General features: G+C 42.9%; 1 protein-coding gene across 1 annotated transcript in view; it reads right to left on the bottom strand.

Moving 5' to 3' along the window:
• NPTN (neuroplastin) overlaps window positions 1–15,548 on the bottom strand; it is a 44,025-nt gene that overhangs the window by 20,706 nt on the left and 7,771 nt on the right. The window contains exon 3 of the mRNA XM_019499365.2: window positions 8,766–8,860. Within this exon, the coding sequence (XP_019354910.1) occupies window positions 8,766–8,860 (95 nt within the window). The remainder of the gene's footprint in view (window positions 1–8,765; window positions 8,861–15,548) is intronic.

Here is a 15,548-nt window from a genome sequence, read left to right as displayed (position 1 = left end):
TCATTGCTAGGCATAGTTATGCAGCAGTCATTTCCAATTCCAGCAGGGCCTTGACTATTTCTAGCATGCAGTCTGATGGGAGCGTTGTGTGGAATATTAATAATCTAGAGCTTCCTAATGCTAGCTGGTGTCATGAATGGCTGAGATGTTAGCCTGATATTTATTTTGCTAACCTTCTGACCAGCTGTCAGTGCGTTTCACCATGCCTAGTGCAATGAACATCAGAGACCAGCCTGGCTGACCTGGGTCAGCAAATCAGAAATAGGAAAATATCCTTCTCTAATATAGTCTTTCTGGCTAAGGGAATTTTTATACAGTTCTGGTCCAGAGCCAGCAGAGCAAGGGAGAGGTTTGGTAAGCACGGAGTGAAACAGCTTCTGTTCATACGTGATTTAGTTTTCATTTAAGCCAAGCAGCAGTGTTTAGCACACTGGAAGCCAGGAACTCCTAAACTTAGAACCCAGCTTTAACCACAATTTGCTGGGTACCTGCGGATGAGTTGTACGCAGCATCAGCCGCCTTCCCAGTAAAAATGGGCTAAAGCTTTTTCCTCTGCATTACCTCACCACCTTGCAGGAAAATAATTCATTTTTTATAAAATACCATTATTTATGCATTTTTTTTCCTTCAGTGTCTGCTATAAAAAGAGGAAAACACTGTATCTCAATCCAATAGACCTCTCTGAAATGAAGTCTAGGAGAGCAACAAAAACCAGTCCATGTCATAATTAGATTTCAATTTAATATTACATTTTGGCTAAACTTAATTCGTTACATTCTAAACCAAGAGAGACATTCTTCATATAAGCAATGTTTTTCCTGCTGCAGGTAAGAAACCTGTTCATTTACAGCGTAGTGTGGAATGTAACACTGCATCCAATGAAAGAGAAACAGTTTTTTCCTGCAGAAGATCACATTAAGCAGGGATGAACTTCTTTACCACCCTCACATCTTCAAGCAGACTATGTAAACCACCACAGAAGATACTGTACCAGTCAGCTGAAATGGGAAGTCTGCAGAGCACTCCTGAAAGGATTTCCTTTTGAACATGACATACGGTGCTGTTTCTGGCTTCAAGGAGGGATTTGTCCCATTGCTTCCAGTGGAAACAAAAGAAAACAGCATGGCAGAATTGGATGTATATCAACAAATGTCATGCAGAATAGGTCAGAACCGTACCGCAATTTCTATAGCCCTTTGCAACATTGCCATTAAAAATACTTACTAGGAAGAGTAGAAGTGGGTCAAAACATTCTTGCATATATCAAATTTTAAATATCTAAAAGGAGCATTTATGTATGAGATCTCAGGAGGATGAGTTGGTAGGTTAGAAGAGTTCATTTGGCTTCTCTGCACTTCGCCAAGGGTATAGTACTACATTGAAAGAGTAAATGCAAAGGATGCCCCTGGTAACACACTTTAGAGCCTGGCATGGAGAGTCCTTTTACAGAGTATGACCTGTCCACCCATAACCTGGGTTCTTGTTGGAAAAGGCAAGAAGTTGGGCATCCAAAGTCATGGCCAGGCATATCCAGACAGGTGCTGAGCCATAAACTAGAAAAGATTAGCCAGGACCTCTCCAGTCTGGGGACTCTGCCAGCGTAGATGCTGTTTGCCCTGATAACTTCAACTGCAAGATACAGCAGTTCTGTGAGGGTGGTAAGTAGCGATGTGCGAACCAGTCCATAGTTGATTCAGACTGAATTGGGGACAGAGATCGGATCGTTGATTAGGAGCACTGTCCCCGATTTGATTTAGCCGAATCCGAATTTGGAGATTTGATGCTGATTCAGGAAGAAAAAAAAAAAAACCCATCAGTGATTCAGCCATAGACACAGCTTTAAATGTTTTTTCTACATACCTCGAGCTACCAGGCGCAGCTCATGAACACTGCGATGGTGGGGAGGATGGAGTGTCCCACTGGAGGAGCACAGGCCCCCCGTGTGCTTGGCGGCAAACCCAGAAGTGGACCAGAAGTACTTCTAGCCCACTTCTGGGTCCGCCGCTGAGCACGCCCCCCCGCAGGCTTGGTGATCAGCCATGGGTGAACCCTGGGTGCCCCCCAACCCAGGGGGCACCAGTTGCCAAGCCGGGGGTGCTTCTGGTCCACTTCTGGGTTCACCACCGAGTGCACTGGGGACCCCCCCTGTGCTCCTGTGGGACACTCCAAGTACCCCAGCATCGCAGTGTTCACAAGCCGCCTGGTACCTTGAGGTATGTAGAAAAAAAACATTTAAAGCTATGCCTACGCCCGAATTGTTGAATGTCTCTGAATCGATTCAGAGGGTTCCAATTTGATTCAGTGAGATTAAAGGGTCTTCTGATTCGATTCAGATTTGGAGATTCAGCTGCCAAATCTCTGCCGAATCGAATCAGCGACCAAAGCTTTACACAGCCCTAGCGGTCAGAGCTCTTTTTTTGTTGCAAAATTGCTGTATTGGCTTCCTGGAACAGCTGGGGCCAGACCAGCCAGTGATCATGGCAGAGAATTACAGACACACCTTCCTGCCTAAGAGTCAGTGGAAGGAGCATTCATTTTCTTAAAGGCTCTTTATCCTTCTGTTTGGCTCAAGGCCAGAGCATTGCATTAGAAGTGCAGGCATTGTATGTAGAAGCTAAATGCCTCTGAAGTGGGAGGATGTGAAGGTAAGTGTTTTTCAGAAATGATTCCCCTGGAAACTGGCTGCTAGCACCCAGTGACGACTACCCCAAGTTTATTATTTAACAAATTAATTCCCCAACAACATAAGAGAGACAGAAGGGGAGGTCAAAGGATCCTTTGTGGGTGGAAAAAGAGAAGCAATAAATCTTATTTTTTTCATGCTTTGGGGCAAAACGCTTTCCTTTTGGTGGCAAGGCAGGGTGGAGAGAATGGTCTCTCCTACTTTCAATGGGGTCACCTTACAGCCTCTTTGAAGCCTTGATGCTCATGAATTTCCTCTGCTTGGATATGCATGGAGAACTGGAAACTTCTGGTCGGAGCTGCTCCTGACTCATCTTAGGGTTGTGGCTATAGCAATTTAGCAGCATGTGTGCTATGGTGGAAGGAGGATCAGGACAAGCAGAAAAACAAGCTTGTTGCCAAGAACTGTACGGACGATGCACAGACACCTTTTACCCTTTAACTCTTCCTCCCAACGCTCCCCCAAAGGAAATATTTTATCCTCTATTTTATATTATTCTGGAGATTTGCTGAGATCTGAAAGAATGACAGTGCTTCTGCAGAACCAAACCTGTCCCAAGCAGAGCAGGGGAAAAACTAAAAAAGCCGCAAACCAGGAGAAGTAATAAGCTTAAAAACAGTTCATCTAGGCTGGCAAAAAGGCTCACCCTCCTGGTTCAGATGACAAAACACTGGACTGACCTCTGCTGACAGAGCCCTGTAGACCCATTTCACTGCAAAAGCTAGAATGAAGGAAGGGGAAAAAACACTTCTACTGAAAGTAAAATACCCTTCAAAACAGAAAGACTAGTGAAGTAAGCGTTTCTATGTTCATTTTATGTTTGTTAGACAATCACAAGCTTTCCAACAAGCTTATTCAAACTAGCTTGCGAGTCCTACAGCTCCCAATAAAAGGAGAGGAATAAACAATGTACTTTTTGCAGCTAAACATTAAATTGTGGGACTGCAGACTAAATAATCTTAAAAAGGAAGTTTAATGCTAGAAGATTGAGGTGGAAGCAGAACACTTTCCCTCGCTTTAAGAGGAGGCAGGGCAAGGTGGCGTCTTACAAACCAACTCGTTCAGAGGGGTCTGAAGAAGCTGGTCTCCAGGGTGCCACCCTTCCTAGCTTGCTGCCTAACTTCAGACTAACATGGCTACTTATCTCTCTCATTTTAAAAAGGCAGTTATAGTTAAGTCAGGGGACTAATTTTGACAACATTATTTTTAATTTGTTTTCCAGACACATTCAGTTCTGTTTGAAATCCACTGTGCAAGTTTACAAGTGAGTCGCATGTTCCTGGACTCTATTTACCCATGGAGCAGTTATTGAGATTGACAGACATAAAGAAAGCCTATAAACAGGCAAGGGAACAAAAGTCCAGCAGCTCTGATGCTGCTTAGATTACATTTCAGCAGTCATGTCACAACGAGTTCATTCCAGGTTGTCCCAGAAATCAGGAACTCTGCAGGAAGTTCTGCAGGAACTCACAACCAAGACCTGATTTACAAAGTTACATCTGAAACTAAGTGACCAGTTCTTCTATGCTTAATTTATGAGCATAAATATCCAACATGTGTGCACACAGGGGCCATGGCCAGATGTACATTTGTAGTGCTATAAGTACTGCAGCAATTTACAGAGCTACAAAAACAGCACTATAATGGAGGACAGATGTGCATATTCACACCCTGCTCAAAAAAAGACTGCTACAAAATCAGTGCCAAGGCATCCAGGGACATGCTCTCTAGCCAAGGGCTGGGGGCAACAGTGGCTTGCTTGGTTATGGCTCTTATTGCCCTCCACCCACCCCCACAATAGGGAAGGGGAGCCGATCAGTGAACAGCCAGCCTGCTCATCTGACAGACCACTACCACTGTGGCAAGCAAAGCTGCCGCCCCCTTACCCACTCCAGGATTGGGGGCTTCAGTGCACTCGCAGACAGCCCATCTTGGGGTGGACTGCAGCTCTGATGACAACGGTAGTCAGTGAGCAATCAGCCAGCAGCACTGCCCCACTCCTTCAAGGCTGTGCTCACTGACTGTTCAACCTCACTCTCGCTCCCCCTTTGGAAGGAGTGGAGCATTATGGGAGGCTAAGGGATGACCAAAAGCTCCCCTCCCTCCAACATATTACAGTATACCATACGGATGTTATATGTGGTGCTAAAAAAAACAACCCAGCACTACAAAGAAGCTCCCTGTAGTAGGCTACATGCCTTGGGCTGCAGCCCAGCTATAGGCAGGCGGAAACTGATTGTAAGCCTGCCTCAGAAAACCGAGCCAGCTTATGGAGTCATTAGCTGGCCTGTGGGAGTTAAAAGGCTCCTACAAGGGAGCTGAGGGGGAGAGCTCTGAGGCTCTTGGATGAGCTCCAAAGGCCATGCCAGAGTTGCTGTTCTCCTGGGGGTCTGGGAGAAGACCCTGAGTGAAGCCAAGAGACAGCAAGTTTGCTGGAGGGAACAAGAGTGAGAGGGAAGAGTGTGGGTTCCTGGTGACAAAACCAAGCCTAGGCACTCTTTCTAGGACTGGGAAAAGACCATTTGCTATCTGAGTGTTTGTTTTACTGTTTATGTTGATTCCTGCATAGAGGAAGTTTGCCCCAGGGAAGCAGAGACAAATCAACAAAGACTGCAAACAAAGATTGTTTGAGCTAAGCACAGCTACCTAGCCCACTATTCTCTCATTTCATCCAAGAACATTTCTGTGGCACTTCAACTATTTTTGTACCGCAGAAGGAGCAGGAACATCTGTACACTGCACTTTTGTAATACTATAGATGTAACATCTGACCACAGCCAGGGTCAGTTAAATATTAAGTGGTCATGTGCATGTACTCAGATCCAATTTGGGAATCATTGTTTATTTATATAAAGTGACATGCAAATGTATGCACTTGACTTCAGAAAATGTACCACAAAGTCTTCCGCTGGCTAACTTCACTGTTGGAGCAGTAAGCTAATCACCACCCCCAAAATAAAAATTTAGCAATACTTCATTTCAGAACTAACATGAGGATGTTATTCAGTTAAACTACGTAAGATACCATGCAAGTTCTAGTATTAATGCAATAACTCTTGCAGTATTAAATCAGCTTTTTGAACAGAACAATTTAAATGCAATTCTTGGATACCCCTAGCTTGTAGTTATCTTGCAGTCTTCATCTTAAACTGTCCTACATACAGCCTCATGTTACCATTACATATGTTGTGTGAAAGCTTAGTGACAAAGTAAATTTGATGCCACAATTTGATTTTACAGGAGACTTGATAAGGAGTCCCGTTTCATCAACACCCAATACATTCCTGTATGTTTATAGAGGTTTGTTCAATGCCATAGGCTAGGAATAGTCATGGCACTACAAAGAGTGCCTGCAGAATAGGGTCAATGAGTCCGAATTACTGACTGCTGTGCAAACTGCAAGTATCACTTCTCCCAAGAGTGGTGCTTAACAGTCATTAACTTATAATTGGTAATGAGTACTCAGTCGTGTGTATTTATGTATAATTATCTATGGAAAGTGGTTAGTGTAATTAATTATTTTTCTGCTTCTGCCCTTTGTGTCAATGGTTCAAACCAGGAAACAGGATTTCCCCTTCCATAATCCCATGTGCCTGCCATTCCTCACGATTCCCAGGTGTTTTTTTTCAGTATTCTTAACTGCCCATGAATGGCATGGCAGCCACACTTTGGATAATGCACAGCCTGCATCTTTTGAGAGTGCTCTAAACTGAAAGGAGCCACCTTCTGTCCCTTGTCAAAGCTGAGTTGTTACATTTTCCTCCTCTCTGGAAATGGCCTAAGTATCATCCCCAAAGCAGCCTAATTCCAAGGGCATATTAATAAAGAAACATTAAACAGAAAATTTAGCAGGAATAAGAGGCAAAAAACTGCACCTAATCTATAGGTTCCCAAAAACAAGCATGCCTTGAACTTAAGGCAATTCAAACAAAGCAACAACCAGCCATATCCTTCCTTTTCTACCTATTAGGTACCTAATCATGAAAACAGGTTTTCAGGCACGTGAGCAGGGTGGAATAGGATAGCAGTTTTACAGCTAAATTAACTTGGTTGTCTAACAGATGGAGTAGAATCTGGCCCCAAGTCTTACCTGCTCAGTTACATATCAGTACTTGCTTCTAAGCATTACAATAATTTTGTAGCTATTTTTCTATGGTGACATTTCAAAAATCACAATAGCATGAAGAATTCACTTGCTCCTTGGAAAGCCAGCAACCACCATACTCATCACCAGGTCCAACTTCTCTAGATACCCTCACTAAGATCCCCTCTCAGATGCCACTTCAAAGAGAAATCCTTGAATCAAGACAGGAATTAAACCACTTTTCTTGTTATAACTAGATTAAAATCATCTGTTTACATGGCAATAGTGTATGCCCTATACTACTGCCTTACTTGCTAGAAATGATGACGTAACTCCCTTTACCCCTAGTTATTATTTTTTAAACATCAAATAAACAATCACTCGAACCCTGTTGCAGTACCTGGTCTGTCACCTTCACTTTCCCAACTAATTTAGTAGTCCAGTTAAGCTCTGTGTCTCCTGGTAGGGGTCTGAAATTCCTACGGTATCAGTTAACTGTTTCCATTTACTAAAGGCCTTCCTTATGCTATATCACAGGAACCTATCTGATGACAAATCAGAGGCTACCCTATGTGACTGGAATGGGGATACCAATATTTAGGAGACAATGATCTGTTTCTCTTTGCTTCTTGACAGACTGAAAAGAAGCCATGTACAAGTCTTTACATTTTTAAAATAGGAAATGGGTAGGAAGGATTGGAACTGAGTGACTCTAACAAAAGTCCAGAAATTCAAATTAGTTTGGTTTATGACGTCTTTATAAAGCAAAGAGCAACAGAAGCTGAGGAATGCCTGAGCTGATTGTGAGCATTTTGGACCCCCAAATAATCTTAGCTGCCTTTGATTAACAAAGCTAATCAGTATTTCACTAATGCACTGACTTCAGCCTGAAAAAGATCAAAGAAAAAAGCAGTAGCTACTGTTGAGGGGAAAGTTCTCTCTCTCACCTGGCCAATTGCTTTGTTAATTATTCAAAGTGAACAAAACAAACAAATCACAAGAATATGTTAGAGCAGTGCCAGCCAACCCATGGCATACAGGCCACAAGTGGCACAGGCAGCCACTGTGTTTGGCACACAAGCCTTGGACACTGAGTGAAAGGGGACACCAGCAATGGGGGCAAGAACTGGGGGTGAGGAGAGGAGAGCTGGTGCTGTCTTGAAAGTCTGACCCTGTGGGAGCTTTGAGGGTAGTTGTTGACAAATTCAGGTGTTGTCATATCCTGGTGGCAATGGGATTTGGTAGCACTGGGCAATTGTGGTAGCTGATTATAGTGGCACTTTCTCATTGTTTGGACTCAAATTCGTAGCAAGTGCATCACAAACAGTTGGCCACCACTATGGCAGAGTCTCTAGATAGGGCCTATTTATTTTTAAACAGGAATAGAAAGTTTAATGTAGCTAGTCAGTGATAGAAAGAGCCACTGGCCAAAAATATAAATTGACTGTACTGTTGGATCCTCTCTTTAAAATTACATTCATAATCTATTAAGTACCAATGATTTAAATCTCTAAAATAGTTCATAAAATACATCAGTTCTGTATTAAATGGACAGAGCAGGGGAAAAAAAAGTGTGTGCATGAAGGGAAATAACTGAAATCTAATGTCAATCTTCGGTGAGGATCATCCGTACTTTGCCACCTTTTAAATGTGGCTTCCCAGCAAAAATCTGGTGTGGGTCAACTTCAAATGGGTCTACTTTTCTAAGATGCTGGGTTCATAACCTTTTCACTCTGCAGTCCCAAAAGGGACAAAATACTCTCCACAGTACACTGTGAGAGCATTCACAGGCAGCCGCAGAAATCTTAGCCCTGCATGCATGATAGTACAGTAATTGTTCTACTTTGTGATAGGTAATAAAGGAAATATGGGTCAACTTGAGTTAATTCTGTAAAGTGAATATACCCAAAGAGGGCAAATAGCAACATGGATCCAAGAAAAGAAAGGGAAGGAAACTGCTCAGCCACTTAGCTTTCAGAAGAGAAAAACCAAGAGTACCTTTCACTTCTATGGAGATGTTGGCTACAGGAGAGCTAGCAAACGTGAACACGCACAAGTATTCCCCTGACTCTTCTGCTCTGGCCTTCGTAATCCTGCAGGCGCAAGGAGAGAATACATCACTGGCATTAGGAATTGTTTTCACAACTGGAAAGTAGACAGGCTGACAAAACGTTTTGGAGATTTTCATTTTTTTTCATATGTATTTCAGAATAGCACGATGGATTGATTAAATTGGTTTGATCCTGCAATAAACAAGTATCTTATTGTGTTTCTCTATGCAACACACAAAAATTCTAACCTTTTAGTATAATAATATCAATTTATCTAGCAACATCTCACTTACTGTAAAGCAACAAGGAATTTCACCACTTTTACACTAAGTTTGATATGAATTATGCACAAATCACAATTCTAATCCATCTTTTTGGTGCCCAAAACAGCTGCATTGATTGCTAGCAACTGGACAGAGACTGTTCCTCACATAAATAACATATCCAATTTCTCAAAAGATGCAACTTATACATCAGTCTATATCATAAAGCAGTCATGGTACAGCTATTTACAAGGACCTGATTGAGGTTAGATACAAACCTCAGAGTGACAAAATCAGAACATGATCATTTTATTCCAAAAATACTGTTTTGTTTTTAACTAATAGTCAGTGGATCTATCAACTGTTTTCCTATTCAAACTGGTCTTGGAAAAATTCCCATGCTCTAAACTAGCAAAACCACGTAAAGAAACCAATGCTTTTTTTTTTGCAGAAAAGGACCTGGGGGTTACAGTGGACAATAAGCTGAATATGAGCCAACAGTGTGCCCTTGGTGCCAAGAAGGCTAACAGCATACTGGCTGCATTGGTAGGAGTATTACCAGTAGGTCAAGGGAAGTGATTATTCCCCTTTATTCAGCACTGCTGAGGCCACATCTGGAGTAGTGTCCAGTTTTAGGACCCCCCCCACACAGAAAGGATGTAGACAAATTGAAGAGAGTCCAGAGGGCAACAAAAATGGTGAGGAAAGGGTGAGGAAAGACAGAGGGAACTGGGCTTATTTAGTCTAGAGAAGAGATGGAGGGGATTTAATAGCAGCCTTCAACTACCTGAAGGCTGGCTGCAAAGAAGATGGAGCTGGACTGTTTTCTGTGGCGACAGATGACAGAACAAGGAGCAGCTTTCTCAAGTTGCAGCAAGGGAAGTTAAAGTTAAACATTAGGAAGAATTTTCTCACTAGGAGGGTAGTAAAACATTGGAACAGGTTATCCAGAGAGGCTGTCGACTCTCCATCCTTGGAGGTTCCAAAACCCGGCTAGAAAAAGCTTTGGCCAGGATGATCTAGTTGGGGATGGTCCTGCTCTGAGCAGGGGGTTGGACTAGATGCGACTTCTTGAGGTCCCTTCCAACCCTAACTTTTTATGTTTCTATATTCTGGGGTTTGCTGCAACTGAAATGGGGGACAAAGACCTGAGGATGCAAAAGCTGCATTTCTATTCACTCTGCAGAGAATAAATGCACCTCACGTTTCTTCCACCCTTCCCTTGACTGAAAGGTCCTTGAGCCTCTTACATCAAGAATACACAGATGAGCAGAAAAGCTTCAGAAAACAGGTACAAAGGAAACAGTGTACTAGCACACGGCAATTCCTAAGACACTTATCCTAGGTCAAATCACTTTAACATGACACTTGCCCAAACACACTCAGAGCAGCATGTGTACACTAAATCACCATACCCCTTTTGGATGGTATCTCTTTTCTACACACAGGTAAACTGTGGGAGGGGAAAGGGGGAATGGATTTCTACACAAACACAGTATAGTTCTTTACTATAGCAACTATAGTTTTTAACAATGGCAAATTCAAAGCTCAGAACACTGGTGCTTCTGTCTGTGCCCTTTTACAGAAGTAGCTCCCCTTAATTTCAAATTATAAGCATTTAGTCTTTTAAAAAAATTGACAACCTATATTAAATAATACACAAATCTATTTAAAATCATTCATATTACATAATTACAACAGTACCTGTTTGCTGCCAAAGCTTTAAAAAAATGTCAAAATTACTAAACTAACTGGGGGAAGACAATAGCTAAGCTCCTGGAACCCAAGTCTGCTGAAGGATAATCAGTTTTCAGTAGCTATGGGCTTTTCTGCCAGTGCTTCAAGATTTTCTTCATTTCAGTTTAGGTCATTCCAATTTCACAGATTTCATAGACATTAGGGTTGGAAGGGACCTCAGAAGATCATCAAGGCCAGCCCCCTGCCCAAAGGGCAGGAAGTCAGCTGGGGTCATAGGATCCCAGCAAGATAAGCATCCAGTTTGCTCTTGAAGGTGTTCAATGTAGGCACTTGAACCACCTCTGGTGGCAGGCTGTTCCAGACCTTGGGGGCTCGGACAGTAAAGAAATTCTTCCTTATGTCCAGCCTGAAACGGTCTTGTAGTAGTTTATAACCATTCGACCTAGTCATCATCCCTTGGGGCGCTCTGGTGAACAAACGTTCCCCCAGATACTGGTGGTCACCCCTGATAAATTTATAGGTGGCCATCAGATCACCCCTGAGCCTGCGCTTTTCCAGGCTAAAGAGCCCCAGGGCTCTCAGCCTGTCATCGTAGGGTCTGCTTCCCTGACCTCTGATCATGCGCGTGGCTCTTCTCTGGACTCTCTCAAACTTCTCCACATCCTTTTTGAATTGTGGAGCCCAAAACTGGACGCAGTACTCCAGCTGCGGCCTCACTAAGGCCAAGTACAAAGGGAGAATGACGTCCCGGGATTTGCTTGAGCAGCATCTATGGATGCAAGCCAGCGTTTTGGTCGCTTTACTAGCTGCAGCAATAATCAACTCATTCAAAATTTAAGACTTCAATTAGGAGTAAAAGATGAAAGATGGTTTCCCCATTTGCTAATCCAGAAATAAAAACCAGATTAAAAGGTTGAGATCTACCAGTTCTAAAACTCTTGAAGGACACTATGACCAGAAATAATAGATTTAACTTAATAGTTGCAGAGAATACTTTAATCAGTTAGTTGTAAATACAAACTGTTTTGATAAACTTTTCCTTGTGCATCCAGCACCTCTTAAATTTCATTTAGCTATTATAAAATTTAAAAAGGATTATTTTCTGCATGCCAATTATAATCAAATGACTACCAAAAAGCAGCTTGCAACAAATTAAAATAAAAACATTAATATAACAAAGCATTATTAAACAAGTATAACCATAATATACAGATTGTGCATCACTCTGGACAGCAACAAGGGGAATCCAGGAAGCATTGTGAGGATGGATAGAGCTTCCGTCTTTCATACCTGTGGTAGAGATAGTTGTGTGACATGCAGCAGAGACTGCTTTACACTTGGAATCCCCGCTAGCTTTTAGTTTCATGTAGAAATGGACGGGACTCTCATACTATCTGTGTGGGGAAATAATACATGGAACTTGGCAGATAACATTGCAACAAAAACAACCCCTTTAAAGAGACCTAGCAGCTTAGCCTCCCAACTAAGAAGTGAATGGAGCTTCAGGGAAAGGCACAGGAAGTTTTAAGTTAAAAAAAAACCAACCCAAGAAAAACCACCATTCAAACCTACTTAGAGGAGAAATGTGGCCTACCTTCCCTATGGAACAGTATGTATCATGGGTCAGCCACCAATGCATAATTTTTTACTTCTGAGCTGATGTGATTGTCACCAGGAATGAAGTGTTCGGCATGATAAGAAAAGTGCATTTCCCAGTCGCTCTAAATGGGTTTGTCAAATAAGAGTGCTCACTAATTCAAGGGCAAAAAAACAAATGAAGCAGGCCCTTTAAAAACTTGTCGCTGTGGGAGGGTGGGGAAAGAAGAACCTTGTATTTTGTGCTACAGGGAAAAAGGAAGACAAAGGTCTTTGGGCAAATCTGATCTCTTATTAGACCAACTCAAATAGTTGGAAAAATTCTTTGCAAGCTTTGCAAAGGAGAAAGGAATGAATTTACAGAAGCTGAAAGAGGCATCAAATGGTTTTAGACCAACATATGAACAGGTGTGCAGCTGCTTCCAAAATGAATTGTTCTGGCACTCCGAGCGCTCCCTCACTTGCCTCCAAACAAACTGTGCTGGGTAAGCTGCTCTGCTGAGGCAGTCAGCCAGGCTGATGGAAAGCCTGTGACAGGGCGATGAACACACCAGGTCCTATTCAGGTGCCAACTGACCGCCCTGCTGATTGTTACGTCAATGTGGTATCATTATTTAATAGTTTAAGAGAGGCCCTTCAAATGGAGGCTGGGAAGCTCTACAGGCCAGATGGGCTGCTCTCACTTACAGGATGCTCATGTAGAGATTGGTGTTTTCTACTGCCCAAAGCCTTTAAAATTGTGAACTAACTCCCAGGCCCTGTGTGCTTGTTCCGATTGCATCATCCAGAGGCAAATGCCACTGCAAGTTTGCCAGTGTGCCCTAACAAGAACTGAGATCCTTTAGGTACAACAGAGCACATGTGGTCTTGCTCCCCCCCATCCCAGTAGGGATGAAAGCCTGGAGAGTCAAATTCTTGGCTACGTTAAGGGGTATAGGTTTTAGCAGCGTTGGTCTAAAGACACAGGCAGACAAGTTTCTTTGGGTAAATCCGATATCTTTTAGAAGAGCATAGACCAGCTGCAGACACTTCCTCAGCCTGATGAAGGGCCTTTTTTACCCAGAAGCTTGCAAACAAGAATTTCTCTAACCATTTTAGTTGGTCTAATAAAAGATACCAGATATACCCAAAGAACCTTGTCTGACTGTGTTAAGAATGCTTGAGGCAATAGGTAAAAAAAGTCACCTTACATTTGCAATACAAATATGTTTTTGATGCTATAACCCATAACCGTTTGTAGCTGGCAAATTATTTGCTGTTCTGCCCAACAGATCCTGAAATTATTTTGGTTTATCAGGAGGAGAGAAAAATGGTGGGGGGGAAAGGGGGGGGGGGGGATACCAATTTTGACACATGCCCCTAAGGAGTCTTCATGCTTCCTCTGAGAATTTCATCCTGTTCGTCAGACAGGACTGATCTTAGTGCAAAGATATTCTCAGTGCTGATGAGATGCATGATGAAAGAACAGTTGTCAGATAAGCAAAAGGCAAATGCAAGAGTGAGGGAAGAACGTGGCACCAGCCAGGTATGGAGTCCTGTATGTAAGGCCACTATGTAGCTCATGATGGTCCTGCATTAGATCCCTCCTCTGAAGTCTGAGTCTGAGACAGTGAAGAAGAACCAGAGGTCCCAGGATGCTCAAGGGACCCTCATTCTTCATTACCTATGTAGACAAACCTGCAGGTGGGGAAGGCCTGGACTGCAACCAGGGAAGTCAGTATAGGTGCCAGGTACCAGTCACATTTGAAAGGTGTTAATGGACGTCTTACCATTTGAGATCCCAAGAAGCCTTCTGCTGAGAAATCTAGCTATGGAGATGCATGTCACTGGGCAGTTTGAAGCTTTAGTGGGGTACGGAGTATAGAGATAGAGAGAGCTGATCTTTCTTTTATTCTCAAAGTGGTTGCAGGGATTAGCTGTGTTGAGACACTCCTGCCACCTCCAGAAGACAGAACTGGGGACTGTATCCTAGGCACCTGTACAAGTGAACAGGTGCCAAGGCAGATGCTTCCTGTGTTGTCACCAGGCTACAGAATCCATAAAACAGGGTCCAGAAAGGTCTTTCTGCAGCTTCTGATTTAGCCAGTACTGGGTAAGAAATTTTCTGCAAGAGCAGAGGTTGAGAAATTTGAAATCTCAAGCCTGTAAGAGAAGGCAGCCCCAAAGACAGAGGAATAAAATGGTCTCCCATTTCATGTCAAAGGATCTCAGCATAATCAGCTGGGAGCCTTGTCTCTTCCCTTTAGCACAGGGAGTGAAGGCACAGCAAATTAGACACTGAATTACCTTGCAGGTACCACCCAGACACAGAAGGTACCAGATGTGGACGCAGGTTTCTGGGATGATAGCTGGGTGGGAGGCATGCCTTGAAGTTCTTATGGGGCTCTCGATTCAATACTATCTGGGGAGGACTAAAAGCTCTCATGATAAGGATATATTATCTACACCAAGCTATTCTCTGCTACTCCCCACCACTTAGATGAAAACTATGCTAAGGAAAGAGCTAACCCAAGGACTCAAAAGGAAGGCTCCATTTGCTCTTTGCTGTGGCAACAAAAGGAACCACAGTAGTTGAAGAAGATGCACTCTAGTACAGCGTGGATTGAGGACATGGTTAAATCCATAAGACTTCCAAAGACTGCCTAAAAGGACAAATTTCATGGCAATTCCCACAACACAAATATAGAGAGATCACATCTCTCAGCTCAAATTAGAGGCCCCCACAGGAGAATTTCTATATCTTGTAAAATGGCAGTCAGAAGAAAATGGCTGTTGACACTCTATACGTTCTTAGACAGGAGATATGGGGACAGCTAGAAAAGACATATTCAAAAGTGCAAATTCACAAGCATACTGAGGGGAGTCTTCTTCAAGCAACACTTGAATTGTGGCACTTACAGCACTGATTCTTACTGTATCCAAGAAAATAGGCTAGGAACATAGGCTAGACATTACATTTGTCCCAGAACAGAGAAGTCCCAGGACTGGAAGGGCAATGCGTGTATATGCCAATCGGGGTTTAGCGAGCAGCTAAACACACTGTCACTTTTCTGCCATTAATTCAATAATGCAATCTCAGGACAACTGTTCAGATACATTTCACAATGTCCCAGAACAAATTGTTAGCATTTCTTATTCCATTAATCTTTTTAGGGTCTGCACTAGGACAATGG

This window comes from Alligator mississippiensis, chromosome 11, assembly GCF_030867095.1.
Source record: "Alligator mississippiensis isolate rAllMis1 chromosome 11, rAllMis1, whole genome shotgun sequence".
NCBI classification, from domain to species: Eukaryota; Metazoa; Chordata; order Crocodylia; family Alligatoridae; genus Alligator; species Alligator mississippiensis.
This window is presented reverse-complemented; position numbering and strand designations above follow the sequence as displayed.